At 44.2% G+C, this 18721-nt stretch overlaps 1 protein-coding gene across 1 annotated transcript in view; it reads right to left on the bottom strand.

The window, feature by feature from the left end:
* Nucleotides 1–1711: 1711 nt before the first annotated feature.
* Nucleotides 1712–18721, bottom strand: part of LOC133350654 (netrin receptor UNC5C-like) — a 101657-nt gene continuing 84647 nt past the window's right edge. Inside the window, exons 13-16 of the mRNA XM_061565253.1 lie at nt 15490–15639; nt 13960–14124; nt 7219–7397; nt 1712–2470 (exon numbers count right to left, since the gene is read on the bottom strand). Of these exons, the coding sequence (XP_061421237.1) occupies nt 2311–2470; nt 7219–7397; nt 13960–14124; nt 15490–15639 (654 nt within the window). The 3' untranslated portion in view covers nt 1712–2310. The remainder of the gene's footprint in view (nt 2471–7218; nt 7398–13959; nt 14125–15489; nt 15640–18721) is intronic.

The raw sequence follows: 18721 nt of genomic DNA, 5'->3' as shown, positions 1-18721 counted from the left end.
TTACTGCTGCTGCTGCAGTTTCTGCTGCTGCTGCAGTTGCTGCTGCAGCTGCAGTTGCTGCTGCTGCTGCACTTGCTGCTGCTGCACTTGCTGCTGCTGCAGATGGTTCAATGAGCCACTCTGTCTACAGGAAAGCCACCCACACGGATGCTTATCTAAAACCGGATTCCCACCACCATCCATCCCAGAAGAATTCCCTCATCAAGACTCTATATCATAGAGCCCAATGCATCTCCGACCATGAACACATTTCCAGTGAACTCAAACACGTACGCCAAGCTCTTAAGGCTAATGGTTACTCCGACTACACAATCCGCAAAGCCATCACTCCAACCATCAAGAAGGATCCTGTTCAGGAGCCTTTCAAGACCACCACCTTACCCTACATTGCTGGGGTCACAAAAAAGATCTCCAAAATCCTGATTAAACACAAGATCCAGGTCCGATTCAACACAGTACATAAAATCCGTGATCTGGTCCCGTCTGTAAAAGATGTGGTTCCAGACATACAGTACCCTGGCGTCTACAAACTAAGTTTCCTCTGTGGTAGCAGTTACATTGGAGAAACCAAACGACATGTCTCGGACCGCATCCGTGAACATAAGGCAGACCTGAAACACGGTAGGACAAACACCTCAGCCGTGGCAGATCACTGTTACAATTCAGTGGGCTCACATGACATTGACTTCTCCAAGACAGAGGTTCTCTGCAAGCCATCTGGCTATCATGAGAGATTCGTTCATGAGGCGATCCACATATACAAACACAGAGACAATTTCAACCGAGAAGATGGATTCTGGCTTAGCAATCATTGGAAGGACGTAATAAACCATTTCGGATCTTAACTGATTGTGTTCACGTTTACGGTGACTTTCAGACCGCGTTCCACTCACTGGCATGGTGCAGTGTGCAAAGTAATGTATGGTGTCGTAATTGTATAGTAAACATATAGCAGTGTGATACACATTAGGGTGGGTAGAATAATACATAGTGTTATATTAAAATGGATAAGGCAGCAGCTGCAGCAGCAGCAAGTGCAGCAGCAGCAGCAAGTGCAGCAGCAGCAGCAGCAACTGCAGCAGCAGCAGCAACTGCAGCAGCAGCAGAAACTGCAGCAGCAGCAGTAATTTCAGCAGCAGCAGTAACTGCAGCTCCCTTTGATGCTGTTAATCCTGCATAATGCACATGCATATGCAGGACTAATCACATTCCTGCATTTCCCATAAATATGCTAAATTCCTTTTGATATGCAAATTCCTTTGTCAATGCGCCCAGCTTATATATATGCTCCAAGCTCGTGTGCTGTTTCATTCAGACTCTGTCGCCTCGACGGACCTGGTTTTCACCTGAGGACGGCTGCTTGCGTTGTGGCCGAAACGTCGTGAGAATTGTTTTATTATGTTTTATTTTTATTATTTTATTACTTCCCTTCTACGTGACTTTACCGAAAGAACCAAGAAGATCATGTAGTATAGTCACACTAAATATTTACATCAACGACTGCTGATCTGAACAAGCTTCAAGAAATATATCATTAATGGGTTCTGGAACCTTCCAGTACCAAGTTGAGCACAAAAAATATTGAGTTTCCCATTTTCAAAAGTTTTGTCATGAAGCAAACAGTAGCACGATATTAAGGAGTGTTTATAACAATGACCAGAGACCACTTTTAACACCTGTGTTATAAAGTAAAGCACACAGGGGAAGAAAACATTGTCACGGTATGAACTTTAATCCATTTTTGAGACTGGTACATCACTGAAACATTTGGGTTATTTTTAAATTCCAAGTCAATTTTTTTTTTTTAAATGTATAATACTATTCCTAACAAACAGAAAAGCAGTTCTGAGTGTAGATATATGGATAAATGGTTCCAGGTTTAAGGACATATGTGGCAGTTCTTTGCAGTATGAGATTTAAACTTCACAACCAAAAATATATCAAAACAGATGAGAGAGATTTTAGACGTCACTATTTTCAGTTTAGTTTTTTCAAGCTCTTAAGTGCAGAGTAGCCCACAGTGTGACTGCGTGCACCGATCTCAAACCATGGCCCACGTAATAACGCCACTGCCCGCTTAAATTATTTTCTGGCAACATTCACTGGCTCACTCAACAACCGCGACATGACCTTATAAAGTTGCTGATCAACTCCCTGCCATATGAATGCAGAATAAAAACTGCATCCTTTCTGGACTTCATAGTTGCTGCTTTTATGCTCACCATCGATAATTTACAGTAGATGTCTAAATCGCTGTCGAGGCCTCTGTTTGAGGTGGTCTGCAGTTCATCTGCTTGACCATCACAGGGTTCAAGCATGGGCCAGGGCAGGGTGTGGGGCCTCCCGGCGGCCCATCTCCTCCAGCACGCTGGCCAGCGAGTCCAGATCCCCATCCTCCTCGTGCTGGGCCTCCCACAGGTCCAGCACCACCCCCGTGGGGCTCCCTCTCATCTCGAAATACTCCAGGCAGCTGCACCGCACACACAAACACACACGGGCAACAAACACACGTTCAGAACTGAATCTCTGTATTTATGTGCTAACTATATAGTGGAATAGAGGCACGGAAGTGCTGTCCTTAACCCTGACCCCATCGGCAGTGGGAAGCCCAGCGGTCAGTCACGCATTCCCTTTAAGCCACACGGCTGGTCATGACCACTGCTCCCAGTAACCTCATGGGAGGGGTCCTCAGTTCTCGGTTGGTAGTCCAGAGTCACCAGTGGGAATTACAATTCCCCATGGCAGGTGACACTCTCATTGGGCCATCGGTGGCATTCATTCTAACGATCCTGGGAGGATGGTTATGGGGCCAAAGCCACCACCTACAAGCCGATCAGCCATAAAAAGTTCAGCATACGCCAGTTATCTTGGGTAATTAAACATTTTGTTAAGTATATCTATCGTGTTTAAAGTTAATAAATAAGTAATTATTCGTTTACAAGTTTGCCGTGGTGTCATCGCTTCGATCTCCAGGCACTGCAGTTGACACAATGAGCACGTTTAATACATCTCATCCACCTCTACACCCAGGAGTATAAATGGGTACAACCACAGCCGTTCGGCATGTCACGTGCGGTGGGGTAAAGTGTGGGTCCTTCCATCTCTTGTAAAACGTCTAGTGGGATGTGTACAGTTGGCTAGGTATGGTGCAAAAGAGGGTCCACATGCATACAAAGAGTAGGCAAAATGCCCTCTAAAGGAGCTCTCAAAAACTTCCTCTACTGAAGGCCCTTCTGTCAGCACTGGCATGAGCAAGACTTTCAGTGCTGCACCTTTACCTTTTCTTTTCGTTAATTTTTTATAGCTCTTTACTATTGTTGCTTTCCCTCCAGTAGAATGATGCAATCGGATGTTTCTCTTATAAAGGTACACCTTATACTGCATGTGTTAATTAATTTTAGTTTCATAGTTATTCTCCACATTTCATTTCTCAGACTCCTCTGCCTCAGGAATGTAAGGCAGTTAAATGCATTTTATTCAAATTACAAATTGGGCCCAGAAATTCACCGCTAAATAGATTACGCCTTTTTCTCACAGGAGCAAACATTCCCACAATCCAGTGTCATTAACATCTTACAATTTTATTTTTAAATATAAACGAGTTTATTTAGTACCACTCTATTTTATTATATATGGACTTGTCTGTTACTCAATAACTATATATATTAAAAAAAAACTCTTCATCAGAAAAATATTCTTAAAATGTAATTCTCATCAGGCCCCCATTGTGTAAAGTGCAGTCTTCAACCATTATTAACTATCTCTCTGGCCTGTTAATGCAAAGAACGATCTTCACCTGAAATGCTCTATTGTATGGTATTCCTTCTAAGACTGTGCTATTGACAAATGTTTATATTTGTTTTTGGAATTGTCAATGGAAGCTCCTAAAAATGAAGCTTGGAATGCCTGATTGAATTGTGGATGTACGAATAGAACGAACTGGTTACATGGCAACACTGCAATGCATTTACTGGAGTCATTAGCCCAACAGTACCCATTAAATGTAGTACGTAAGAATATCAACATTCCATGGCAAATGTGAGAAAGCCTATTGATTTTGATATTCTAATTATGTTTTTTCACATTTGTACAAAATAACTTCACTTAAATATACACAGCATGCTTTTAATTTATAGATATCAGCACACTTCTCATATTCTGATATCTTGTTCTTAGCTGTAACTACAAATGGGATAAGCATGTCTTTGTTCTATGAAATAAAACTTCATGTAATTGCTAAAACCTTGTTTTACACAAAGGTTTGTGTCGTGGCGCTTTATTTAATTATTTCATAAGGGAAACTAGGGCATTGGCTTGGTAATGACTTGCTACACGATGTGACAATGCCCATAAAGGATGGTGTGCTCAGTCATGCTGTTTACTTCATTGGTGATTGACTTAATGCTGCATATTTTACAATATTCTCTATCTTGGCCCATGAGTAATTGTTTATTGTAATAGAAATATTTAAATGTATAAATTAGGCTCGTAAAATGTATAGCCTATATACCATATGTTGCCCCACCTATGTAGACACATGATTACGAATAGGACGAAAGAAAATAACTAAGGATTTTTTATGCGTGCAGACATAAGCAATATTTAATTAATATGACGCCTCCTCAGAATGTATTGTTTTTATAAGGGACTATGATAATTGTTGTTCTTCATTTAGACAATTTTGTAATTATATGAGATTTTTTTTTACAACTCTCAGTGTATTTTTTCAGCTTACCATCGTATTAAGTATTTTTTCTTTCATTAGTAATTTTTCAAAGGCAATATTTTTGCAATGTATTCGTTTTTACTTGATTATGCATTTTTGGTGCTTTGGAAACACATTCAATTAAATTGAGTAAAAAAAAATACTCAATGTTCCTACAGCCATAAGATTTAATTAGTGAACATCATTGACAATGCTCATGCTAAAGCAATTACAATTACATTACTGTATTTTCCCATGTAAGATTTAAGTTGTATATTATCCAACACATTCAAATGCATGGTTCACTGAATCTGCAATGCACTCTAAAATGCTATACAAAATACAATCTGTCTCAAATAACCTGGAAAAGAGGCAAGAAAATGTGTGGATAATGCGAGCTTACTTGTTGACAAAGACAAAGATCCCCTTCATAGCATTAACAGACTGTTGGGGAAAGTGCTGTTAGCGAGCACCTATGAAGGCCGGCCCAGCACACGAGGGGGTGGGTGGCCAGCACCACGCCCGATCGCCTTTGTCTCCCCAGTGGCGATGTTTTACTCACATCACCATTTGAGGCTGAGTCGACCTAGGGGAGGCCCAGGGCCGTTTCGAATAATCGTCACCGGTTTTTAGCCATGAGCGGTAATTGAACTCGGGTTGCCAGATGAGTTGCACAGTGCCCTAACTACTTCGCCACCGCTCCCCACTGACTTGTTGGCACACACATTTACACATGCTCCTAATTCACAAATATGAACTCATGCACACACGCACGCACACGTGCGCATGGTTACACACCCATGCTTTCGATTTTATATGCGATTAAATATCGCCATCCCTACACAATCATGTGCGACAACAATTCTATCTTACATTTCAGGCATCCACTTATAATTATATCTGAAAGCACAATCACAAGCGAAATGAAAATTAGGTTTAGAATTCAGAGAGATGTGGGAGAGAGGAAATTACACGTAGCATGACCTCCATCATTATCTTTATCAACCATGATCTATCCACTGCTGGAGGAGCAAGTTTCTAAAATCCTCCCCGCCTCTGTCCACCCAGGCAGTAAACATGGGTATGCCACAGCTAATTGATTGACAAGTCGCGTGCGGTGGGGTGAAGTTTGGGTACCTCCACTGCTTCCGAGATATCTGGCCACCATGAAAGAGGACTCGAAAATACCCTTGAGAGGGGCTCTGCAGAGCTCCCTCTAGTGGATGCCCTTCTGCCAGTAGTGGCATGAGGAACCAATTGCAGGGCTGCACCTTTATAAGTAAAATTTAATACAATGTAACTTTCACGTTATTTTCACCCTCATAACAGTGTGCTTGAGCAAAACGCGTACATAAATACTCTAACATTACTCATATAAATCAAATATTGCAAAGCCACTTGTCTGCGCTCGATTGATATTTGACAGGTGTGACTGGAATTGTGAATAGAGTTTTGCTTAACACATTGAGATTGCTTTTTCTATACAATTATTGGGCCTTCATAGTGGGACTAGACTGCTGCCAGATATGTGTATTGTATTGCTGATGAAACTAACCTGGCTTACTATATCAGCATCAACCCACATGGTGTTGGGAAGCCTTCGTCCGTTGAGGGATTGAGATTGGCTTGAATGTATTGTGTTTTAAATGTATTTTTCTTTTTAATAAAGAAGACAAATTTAATTAATTAAAAACATGCCATTCATTACAATAAGACATTTATAGAGTTAAAAGAGAAAAGGGTGAATTAAAATATCAAATTCAGAAAATATATGTAAAGATAGCATGGATAAGTATTATAATACACAGATTCAGTATAAACTAGTAAATAGTGGTCTGATTTGCATAGATTATACCTTTGACTGCCTTATTCCATCGTGACATAATATTCCTTGATATTTTTGATGGCTAAATTCACGTGATGCAGCCATGCAGAACAGTATTTTACAAAGTAATTCAGTGGTTTACTCTTAACAAGATGAACAGGAGGTGATGCAGATTGGTACTGACAATGTGTCTAGCCCTTAAAGGCATAGGTTATAAAGGCTGTGATGCAGGGTACAGAATTGCACCAAATTGACTCAGGGAATTAAAAATCAATGCCAGGGTAAAAGACATAACCCATTTAGGACTCTCTGTCTACCCACACCTGTTGATTTCCAGACTATTATATGACTAGTATTAACCCCATATAGGGCGCTGTGTCCATGGATACCTACTGATGTCCATTATATAACATTATTATCAATATTATTGCCAAATCGACCTCTCTCACTGTCCACCCATACCTGTTGATGACCAGTCAATTCTAATTAACCTCATACAAGAAACCATCCACTCTTAGATATCGATGCCCATTTTATTCATATTATAGGAGTCTATGGTCTGTCCATTCGTACCTACTGTGTTCAGTCTATTCTTAACATCCACATATAGGAGTCTCTGTCCACCCGTACCTGTTGATACCCAGTCTATTCTTAATATCCCCATGTAGGATTCTCTGTCCACCCGTACCTGTTGACCCCCAGCCTGTGCGCCAGGAGCCTCCAGTCGTTGCCGCGGGGGTTGGGGGAGTCCAGGCTGCTGCACAGCTTCTGGCGGATGGAGTAGGGCAGCTTGAAAGCCTGGGGACCCACGAGGGCCGAGCCAGCAGAGGCAGCCTCCGTGGGGGAATCATCAGTGGCACTTGGAGCCTGCAAGACACAACAGCAACAACATCAGCAACCACTTCTATTTCACAGGGCTGATGTTGATGTAGAGCAACAGCTATGATTTTTAATTGCAATGGTTGAGCAAACGTATTACATCACGAGTAGCAGAGTGGTACATCGCTGTGATCCTACCTTCGTATTTGCAAATCGGGCACCGAGTTATTCTATGTCCCATGGTCTATTCTGAGTGGCCACAGTCGGGCACCGGATAGTTTTACAATTCCCATTTGTGCATCAAGTATCCAATTTGGCCACTGACTAAATATAAAATTATCACCATAATGTAATTACCCGAGTAGTAGCTCTTTGGAAGCTATATCATTGGGAGTGCTCACGTATTATATGCATCACAATTGGCAGCAGATTTTTCTCTCTAGAAGAAGTCACAATTGCTGGATTCACAATTGGCTCTCTCTTTCATCTTTGGGAGTAGCCAGACTGAAATGTATACATTCAAAATAATGATGTGAATTACTGAAAATTATATAATGTTAAGAAATGTGACGTAAATAATAATATGAATTAAGCATATGATATTTAGAAAGGTGGCATGATGCATAGGTACTGAAATAAATGTACACAGGAAGTGTATTTGTACCATACAAAGGTCTAGAATTTAGAATATTTATATCGGTTATTTATTTAAGGTGAACTTTCCTGAGCGAGATAGTAACTATACAGGTTAAATTCCTTCTAACTACCTATTTCCTTTGTTGTTTTAGGAATATTGCTAAGAAGTATTTTATGAAGCATAGCACTGGGCTACATCACATTTCAATTACCTATATAGCAAAATGTTGAGTAACTCTATTTTTCTACATGAAGCCATCACTCTGTTAGAGTGGTGTATCCTTTCATAATCGTTTCTCCATCTAAGCTTCGTGTCCTACTCTTGACTCATTAAAACAATTAAATTTAAACTCTGCAAAGTAGAAGAGAGGGAATCTTTTTTGAGGTTGCCATGGTGAGCAGTCAGAGATGAAGCGGCAGTTCATTTTGAAACACATTTTGCATTTTTCTCTGAAGCCTTGCTACAACATAAAAATTTAGTCTTTCTCCACCACTGCCAAGACATGCCAATTAACGAACAAGAGACATCAAGCAGAGCCACTGCTTTTTTTCAGAGCTCTTAGGGAAATTACTAATTAAGTTCAATTTCAAGACGGTATTATTGGCTGTCTTCGCAGACACAATTCATGAACCCATTACATCAAACTATTGACGATACTCTCACAGCTGTGCATGTTCACGTTCAAATGAAGTGGAAATTGTATTTATTTAGATGTTTATTATTCTGGATATTATTTACACATGTCAATTAATAGCTGTTGACATTACACGACTTTGCCTAAATAATAACTTAACCTATCAACCGATCATTAAGCTGGGCAATACTGTCGTATGTCAATTGACAGATTTTACTGGGAGGAACCTCCTGGTTGCACCAGCCCACAGGGGATTATTGTGTCCATCCGTCGTGCATCCAAAAATGGGAGGGGTGGGGCTGGGTGGAGAGGGGACGGTGGGGAGGGGCTGGGTGGGAAGGTTGGGGCTGGGTGGGGGTGGGTGGGGAGGGGCTGGGTGGGGAGGGAGGGGCTGGATGGGGACGGGAGGGTGGGGAGGGGCTGGGTGGGGAGGGAGGGGTTGGATGGGGACGGGAGGGTGGGGAGGGGCTGGGTGGGGAGGGAGGGGCTGGGTGGGGAGGGTGGGGCTGGGTGGGGAGGGGAGGGTGGGGAGGGGCTGGGTGGGGAGGGTGGGGAGGGGTTCGCTGGGGGGTGGGAGGGGTGGGGCTGGGTGGGGAGGGGCTGGTCACCCCGTGGTGCCTTTATACAACTCAGCGTTTAACCTACTCACGCCGGCTTGTGTCCGCCCTCACAGTCGGGCAGATTTGCGGAATACACCACGCCGCCGTTGACCCTGGCCATTGACCGAGCAACCCGACGTTCCTACCAGCTCCCTCCGCAGGACAATGTGTAGTGCGGTAGAAGGTGGGCAGCATCGTTCAGCATTAAAATGCAGGTCAACATCCGCTTGACATGGGGACTCTATCTGCCACAGTGCAATGACGTCGGCATTATGCACCGTTGACATTCCCCTTTGATCAATGTTCTAGAGACCAAGCGAATTAACACTGTGATCCTAGAATCCTGTTTCGCAGTCTTAGCGCCAGATGCATATGTTCACAAACCATGTTAAATGCATTCGGGTGGCAATTTGCATCATTCTTGTTCTTGGAGATATTGGCCTGTTTTTGCCCAAAAAAATATTAATTCGTCAACAGATTAAACATGTCAAGATGAACAACACTGGACTACCTATCTATGTAATCTCTGAGAGTGGAGGTCCACATTGTAAGCTGACTTGCTTGTTCATGCTTGATTACAACTGCTGTTGCTTCTAGACCAGATGGAACAAAAAACATAGGATCACCATCTGCCTAGGTAAAGGCACTTGGAACTAGGCAATGGACAACTTCAACTCATAAAAGTATACATTGAGTTCATGCGAAATGAAATGTGTCATGCATGTATACAAAAGACATGTGTACAGATGCCATGCAAATGGCATACGTTTAAGATGACAGCAAAACTGAGTAGGAGGCAGTGGTGGACATTCCACATTCATGTAGTGGGGACAAGTCTATCCAAGGAGCATGAGCCATCACCCTCGAAGTGGCTTTTGGCTAAGCATCAACCAAAGTCAGTCACTACATCACACGCTTTCAGATGTGATTCTGTGCCCCTCTGGAATGCTCTTCCTTCTGATATTAGAAAGTGACTGGAGCTAAGCATTTGAAATCTAGATTGAAAACTCATTTCTTTTGAACTGCTTTTTGTATGAAGTTTGTTGTCCTTGCCCCGCACCTCAAATTAACACAAGTGTGTGTGTCATCTTCTGCAGACATCGGTTCGCTACTTGGATGACATCATCGGCGAGTCCAGGATAGCCAGAGACCCCGACAAAACTGTGTGCGTGCGCACATGGCCAATCCCCATGTCGATGGGTGAAGTTCGCAGTTTTGTCGGGTTCGCATCGTATTACTGCCGCTTTGTGCCCAAGTTTGCATCATCGCAAAACTCCTCCACGCTCTAACTGCGAAAAGTCAAGAATTTCGGTGGGGGGAGGAGGCCGCGTTTGTCGCGCTGCGCGACGGCCTCGTTAATGTGCCTCCCCTTGGATACACCGATTTTTCTTTACCATTTGTGCTGGATACAGACGCCAGTGACACCGGAATCGGCGCTGTACTATTATTGGTGGTAAACGGGGTAGAGAGGGTCGTTTTTTACGGGAGCCTTGTACTGTCCCCCACAGAGCAGCGTTATGGTGTGATGCGCCACGAATTATTGACCATTGTAAATTTTGTACAACAGTACCGTCCGTACCTTTACTGTAGGCAGTTTGTTGTACGCACAGATCATGTGGCTCTTCAATATGCGCTGCGGGTTGACCGGCCATCCGGCAAGCTCTCCCGCTGGTTGGAAATTTTACAGGATTATTTATTCACGGTCACCTACAGGAAAGGTACACGCCACTTATGCGGACGCGCTGTCGTGATTTCTGCCAAAGGGCCAATGTGCATGTTTGTTAGGTGCCGGCCATTGTAAATCTGCGGTTGCAGGATTGCCGGGCACCGTCGTGGCATCAGTTGACGTTTTACCACCCGCATCAGCCGATTTCGCGATAACACGATTGGTCTCATGCATGCGGAATGGGGACGCCTCCAAGTGGAGGATGCCTCCCTGCTAAAATTGTGGTGTCGCGTTGGAGCGAAGGGTGGTAGACAGGGACCAGCGGGTATGTCCTTCGTGATCCTCCGTGATGGGTTTCTGATGAGGTGGGATGTGGAGGTGCAGCGTTACTGCATCGTTGTGGCAACTGCTCTGCGGGGCAGAGTGATACGGGCTGTCCATGAGAGGTTGATGCACCTTGGGGTGAGGAAAACCTTATCAACCCTGAAGCGCGATTTCTTTTGGGCCGGAATGTCAGAGGATGTCCACAACATGCTTAAGGGTTGTGTTGAGTGCGCTCCATCGAGGTGTCCCGTCTTAACGAGCTCGTTGCTCTCAACATCCTCGGGCCATTTCCCGCCACCCCGAGGGGAAACAAATATTTGCTCGTAGGGGTGGAGTACCTGTCCCAGTGGCCAGTGGCATGGCCTTTGCCGGATCAGTCGGCCGCGTCCATAACAGACGCATTCTTGCACGGCTATGCTTTAGATAAGTGAGCCCCGGAATGTCTCCTTACAGACCAAGGTCGAAACTTTCTTTAAAATTATTTAAGGTGGTGTGCAACTCCCTGAGCACTAAAAAGATCTGGACGTCGCCCTACCATCCCCAGACTGACGGGATGGTAAAGCGCTTGCATAGGACTCTCACGCCCATGCTGTGCCAACAGGTCAACGAGGCGCAGTCCGATTGGGATTTGCACGTTCCGAGTGTTCTCGCCGTGTACAGAATAGCCCCTCACGCCTCAACTGGGTTCTCCCCCTTTTTCCTCATGTACGGGAGGGAATACGATCCCCCCATGGAGGCTCAGTTAAACATGGATCCGGGCAAAAAGAGGGCCGTTGTGCCCACGCCCATGCTCCTGACCCTCAATCGACTGGTGGAAGCACGGGAGGCGTCTCGGGGTAATTCAGCCAAACGGCAAGCCGCCAATAAGAAGCTTGTGGGACTCCGCATATCCGGAAACCCATGGAACCCTGGGGACAAGGCCTGACTGCATTGCCCCCAGGTGACCCTTGGGCACGTACCCTAAATTGCACCGGCCATGGCAGGGCCCGGTTGAGGTGATTGAGGTCAGGAGGCCACAGTACGTACTTATCCAGGTTGGTCGCAGGTGCTGGTTTGTGCACCCGTCACGGCTGAAACCCTATTTTCCACCTTGTAATGTCGCTTCATCTCCACTACCTGACGGCCAGGTGTCTGATGTGTCAGACGAGCCCGGGTGTACAATTACGGAGGGTACGCCTCAGCGGGATTCTGTTTTTTTCTGCCCACAGGATCCCAGCATCTGATAACCACGGTACCATCGGCGGCGCCATCCGCAGGCGAGCCAGGAGGGACAAAACGCCTCAACTTCTCCTTCATCTTCTTCCCGGGAGGGGCCGCACCCATTAGGCCATTTACAAGTCGTCCCCGAGGTTCTCAGGAAACCCATTCTTGTCCCACCTGGGGGCCCGGCGACGAGGACCCATTCCAAAACTGTCCGGTTAAAATAACCCGTTCCTTCCCGTTATTCTATTCATTCCAACGCCGTCTGGTGGGTAGTTGCAGATGCGAGCTGGGCTGTGGCTGTCAGTTGACCTGAGGTCCTTCCCTTGTTCACGGGCTGTGGCATGCTGACGGTCGTTGGGGGTTGTCGTGTCCCTGGGGGCCGGGTTTATTGCCGTGTGTTCACGATTGTTGTCTCTTCCGGTTATTTATTGTTCTTGTTAATTCGATTCGCGGGCGGGATAATTATTGTTGTGTTGTTGTCCTACTATGCGGGGTATGGAGGTCAACCGGGACGGCTGGTTTTTTTCACAGGGGGGGGTGATGTAGTGACATCATAGTGACCCATTCCATGCAGTGACACGACATGGAATGGGTCACTATGGCGCGTAGCGCTGGTTGCTGGCAGAAGGGGATCTGCTGTTGTAGCAGCCGTGTCTGCCAGCGGGTCATGTGATAAGCCGGAGAGAGGGAAGTGGGACAAAGGTGACAGAGGGGGCATGTGGGGTGAGCCGAGAACCTTCAGGTAGGTCCTGGAAGGGGGGCGTGGCCGAGGGCAGTGCGAGGCCACGCTGGGTGGATGAAAGGGGGACCCCAAGCAAGGTTTGCGGCTGTTGTTTGGAGTGGAACTCGTCGTGCTACAGGAGTCTTCTTCACCGTCTTAACCTCCTCGGCGTCGTTGGTCAGGCAGCTTGTTAACTGTTCTGACCAGAGTGTAGTTATTCCCTGTGCCAGTGAAGGCTATAATAAATAGAGTGCCTCCTACTATTAGTGTCTCTGAGTGCCTCACTACACAACCACTGGTTTACATTATGAAAAATTTTAAACATGAATATACAAGGTAGCTCAGTGGCTCAGTAGTTAACACACTGAACAGCACTGCTGAGATTCCGGATTCGATCTGAACAGGCACCCATGATAATAATGAGTGGTCTAAGTGAATCACCAATGGCCCCACAAAAAATATAGTTTACAGCTCTGAGAATCAATAATTTTTGACTGCCATGCAATGAACATCCCAACCAATTAAATGTTTAAAACATTGGGAAAGTGTGGGTAAGAGGCAACTTCACGAACTCTCCCAAGCAGTTTTGTGATATCACCTCGTGTGGGCTGTTCTCTATGAGAATCGCGAATGGCTATCTTGATATCAATACATGATGCCATTAATGCGTTGCCGCCCCCCCCCCACTCCCACAAAGATAATGCAAACAAAAAGAGAGCCAAAGCTGCACTGACGCTAGGTAGACGAGACCCTCACATTGGCACTCGTGTTCAGATGCGGTGTGCGGAGAAGGCGAGGTCCCTGGAGATGAGGGGGATGGACTCACGTTGAGCAGGGTGGAGCGCAGCTGCAGCACCTGGCCCTCGCCCTCCAGCTGCTGCACACAGAGCTTGCAGGAGAACTCGGTGCTGCTCAGGCCGGCCCTCTCCAGGGTGAAGGTGCAGTGCAGCAGCCGCTGGCAGCCCGGCCACACGTGCCAGAAGGGGATCTCCTGCACGGCGGCGGTGCAACAAACAAAGGGTCAAAGCGCCGTGAGCCAGCGTTCAAAATTCCCCTGTCTCATGACCGGGACATTATCGACTTCACAAAAAGCTAAATGTAAAGGTGCAGCCCTGCAATTCCTTGCTCATGCCGCTGCTGGTGAAAGGGATTACCAATAGAATTAGCTCTCTCTATATATGTGTAATAACAGCCATAGAGGGTTCACGTGGGGATTGGCTTGCCGGTCCTGCTTTGTAGCCAATAAGGGTTGAGACAGGGAACATGGCCTCTGCGTGATCACGGCATGTTAGCAGGGGGGAGTGGCCTGGCCATTCGGGGCCCCAGCTAATGGGGAGCCGGATCAGAGGCGTGGTCCCGGGATTGACAGGGAACCATCGAGAACGGTGAATGCTGTCTACGGAGGATTGGCTGGGGGGTACCACGTGACGAAGGGATTAAGAGAGAGAGAGAGAGAACGATCGAGAGCAGACTGGGGAACGAGCAGAGCCACGCGCGTACGGGGGCTCTGGGTGCCACGTCCCCGGTGGGAACTTGGTGTGAAGTCTGCCCGCTCTCTGTTGTCTGCCAGCAACGGAGAGTGTGTGAGTAAAGTGTATTGTGGAAGTGGAAATGAAAAGGACCGATTCCGAAGCCATCTCAGAAGGATTATTACATATGTATATATACATACAAAATGCATTGAGTGGAGTTTAACCGTTAGATATGTTACTTAATAATGAGATTGTGTGCATCTCCAGCTTTTCAAATATCTGGGACAATGGACTAAGTGTGCACTTTTACCGTTTTCAATCTCCCAGTTACACGAACAATGTCAATGATTTACACAGACTTGTCCAAAATGATTTGAAAGGCATCAGTAAAGCATAAAGTGGGTGTGTTGTGGGTGTTCAAAAGTTGAACACATTAGTCTTGCTTATGTACAACTAATTTTTGAGCAGTGCAACAAAAATAAATTCTAAAGTTGTTTTACATTTGTACATTTATAACAGGAATCCTAAATGCATGGCAAATCCATTAAGTTTCTGTTATCTTCATAACCACGAATATATTTCACTGCTCAAATTATATTTTAACATGTTCATGTAAATTGACACAACCGTGTGCATCTTACTGCAATCTTGCAGTGACAACGCAGAAACATTTTTCAATGTTAAATCAAGTTAGGAATACGCGTATTTTTTTGTTCATTTGAAATTCATTTCCTCGTGAGTTTCATATTACACGCGTGGCAATGGTCCATGATCGAATGCAGTGAATCATCAAACACGCCTCTAATCAAACACAATGTGCTCTGTCATCATGCGGGACGGCGCAAATGGAAAACAAAACAAACACTAATAGGTGCATTCAAAACCTGGAACGTGTTGAGCAGCTTGTTAGTCCAGAGGACGTCTGGGATGGCGTGGATCGAGAGCCTCAGGTTGCCTGCGTTGGCTTTGAAGTGCAGAGTCGTGGGTTCCTCCAGCAGACGGCCTCCCAGCTGCTTCTCCAGCTCCACTACCTCCTGCATGTCCCGTACGCATCCACACACACGCGTTCACCCACGTGCAAGAGTGCACACATATGAATCCAAATACAACTATCTCCTGTACAGCCTCAACAGACAATTGGGGCCAGTGCTCTTCACCCGTATATATAGGCTGGCATGGTATACGAAAGTGTGGTGTCGCTAGCAACCAGATCTAAGGACACGTAGCCTGGCACAAGCGCCATGACGTCAGCGCCACTTCGTGGAGAATGGCGGCTGTTGCTGTTCTTGCTTGAAATCATGCCTACCCGCCTTTGTCTCCCCAGTGCTGGTGTTTACACACTGCACCAGGTACTTGTTTAAGGCTGAGTTGACCTAGGAGAAGGCCAGGACTGGTTTGGATGTTCGTCACCAATGTTGGCCATGAGCGGGAATCAAACTCAGGACGCAAGTGTTGTATTGTATCGTAGTGCGTGAGCCAAAATACTACCACTCCCACACACGGGCACACATGCATGCATGCATTTTCAATAGTGCACATACATGCACAGACACAAATAAAAGCACACATACACACATGTGCGAATGCATATCTTAATGCATGCAGATGTAAGCATGCCTATGCATGACGCATTATATTGAACTGGTCATGGGTTGCCCTCTCACCAAACTGCACTGATTAGCATGATAAAGTATGGTCAACCAACCCTCATGACCAACACAGCATGAGTAGGCCTACATCAAGCAGTGAATATATTTTTTGAAAATAAATGTTGCATATATATGCATATGCACGTACCATAAATACCAGGTTGGCATACAGTTCTCTCATATTCATGATATTAGTCATTATCATTGCTGGAGGCAATCATTTCAAATTATGTAAAGTGCAGCCAAGTAGTGTGGATGGGCCAGGTAGCAAACGATGCATTGAATTTAATTTAAGCTCTATAATTGGATAAAGCGCATGCCACTGCAAAACATATAAATTCTAACAAAACACGACAGAAACATAATAGTTCAACACATTATCAAGCGTATAGAAAGTAAATATCTACCAATTCATGTAAGGAACCAAATTATACAATCAATTTCGAATGTTTTCAGTTGCCAATTTCATTTTACGAAGACAAGACAATCTACGTAAATTAAAACATTCACAATGTCAAATCACTAAATAGGTGTTAAGATGTTAAAACACCAAACTGAAACCTTTTACAAGGAATCATGTCCGCATTAACCACTATACTTGAGGTCAGAATGCAAACAAAAAACATACTCTGATAATATATGCATTGTCTTTGAAACTGATTGGTCCACACCAGAGACAGGTTTCTTATCAGAGTATGTTTTTGTTTGCATTCTGACCACAAGTATTGCGGTTAATGCAGACATGATTCCTTGTAAAAGGTTTTAGTTTGGTGTTTTAACATCTTAACACCTGTTTTGTTGCCAGAAAAAAAGGAAAAACCTATTCTCAGATATTGGTACTGGCAAAGGAGGTCCCATGATGTAGATGCTCACCCCGAGCTCTTATTACTCTGATCATTGTCTTTGTGCCGTACGCCTTTTGGCGTCCTCTGGTCTAACACTGTTTGAGACTAGGCTCAAAATAAAGCTGTCTCTGGTGTGGACCAATCAGTTTCAAAGACAATGCATATATTATCAGAGTATGTTTTTGTTTGCATTCTGACCACAAGTATTGTGGTTAATGCAGACATGATTCCTTGTAAAAGGTTTCAGTTTGGTGTTTTAACATTTTAACACCTGTTTTGTTGCCAGATAATAGGGGAAACCTATTCACGTTGTATTTAGTTCATATCCCATTTAGGAGCAATTAGTAAAATGCACAAAAGTTAAACAGTGGTTTTGCAAACAAATCTCTTTCTGTAATAGCTACATTTTTAGAGTAAATAAATGAGCATGCTGCAAAACATTAACTAGTGATTTGGGTGGTCATGTCGCATGCCAATCTTTGCAAACTTCATTTATTATCCTTAATAAGATACTATAAGGGCAGCAAGTAAAACACTTTTACGTGACTCTAAAATACCCAAATGGGCTACTCCACGGGGGAATCAACATACAAATGTCAGCAATGAACATAATGTAATTTGCAATGATGCTTATAAACTTGATTACGTCAAAAATCCTAAAACACTGTCCCACATTTATATGTTGATGTAACCCCCGTGTATACACCGCATTTTATGGTGTGATTTTTGTATGTTTAAATACCAATAATAATGCTTTTTTAAAGATATCTTTTCACTCTGCAATAATAGAAAATACTCCAAAAATCCTAATCACAGAAAACACTTTAAATTCTATAAGTTTGAAAAGGTAGTAAATGTGAATGCCAAAATACAATTATATGCAATATTGCCTTGAAAACAATCCTATTTTTGGAGCAACTTAACATCATGACCTATACAAAGTTAATCATGCAATCATTTATCATAACATCAAAAAGAGCATTTGTTATTGGAATTATATCTCACAAAGGTAAAGATTTTGTATTGACATAGAGGCCACTTTTATATTTAAAGTTAATGTAACAATTAAACGCTGTGTTTGTGTTCACTGGGCTTTAAATTACAATTCACAGGTGTGACATTACCATTTGAATTGTTGTCACGAAACCATCCTGCTAAAACTGTGTTATAAGATGAGTGGAGAACATAGTAGCCTGCCCCCACGCAGCAATAACCAGAGTATAATTAACACAGTATGCAGCCGGGAGGCAGGTGTGGCACGTGTGGTTAGAAGGTGTGACTCGCAATTGGAAGGCCGTGACTTCAAATTACAGTCAGAGATCTATTCCATCCATCATTTATCTTAGCTAAATCAATTGGTTCACAGGCCCACAGTATGATTGCAACATATCCTGGTTTTCCCAGGTTGTCCTCTTTTTGAGGTAGCTGACATGGGGAATATTCCCAAGATATTAGTCTTACCAGGATATAAAACAAACTTAGTTTTTCAGTTACGTACAAATATACCCCTTAAAACAATGCATTCACACGTCGTTCTCCCTGCGATATTGTGAGACATTCTTCCTTTATGCATCTCAAGGAGATGGCAACGATAATTCACAGACAAGATGAGCAGCAGTGCT

The sequence above is a fragment of the Lethenteron reissneri genome, chromosome 34 (assembly GCF_015708825.2).
Source record: "Lethenteron reissneri isolate LAM-NWPU_2019-01 chromosome 34, ASM1570882v1, whole genome shotgun sequence".
NCBI classification, from domain to species: Eukaryota; Metazoa; Chordata; class Hyperoartia; order Petromyzontiformes; family Petromyzontidae; genus Lethenteron; species Lethenteron reissneri.
This window is presented reverse-complemented; position numbering and strand designations above follow the sequence as displayed.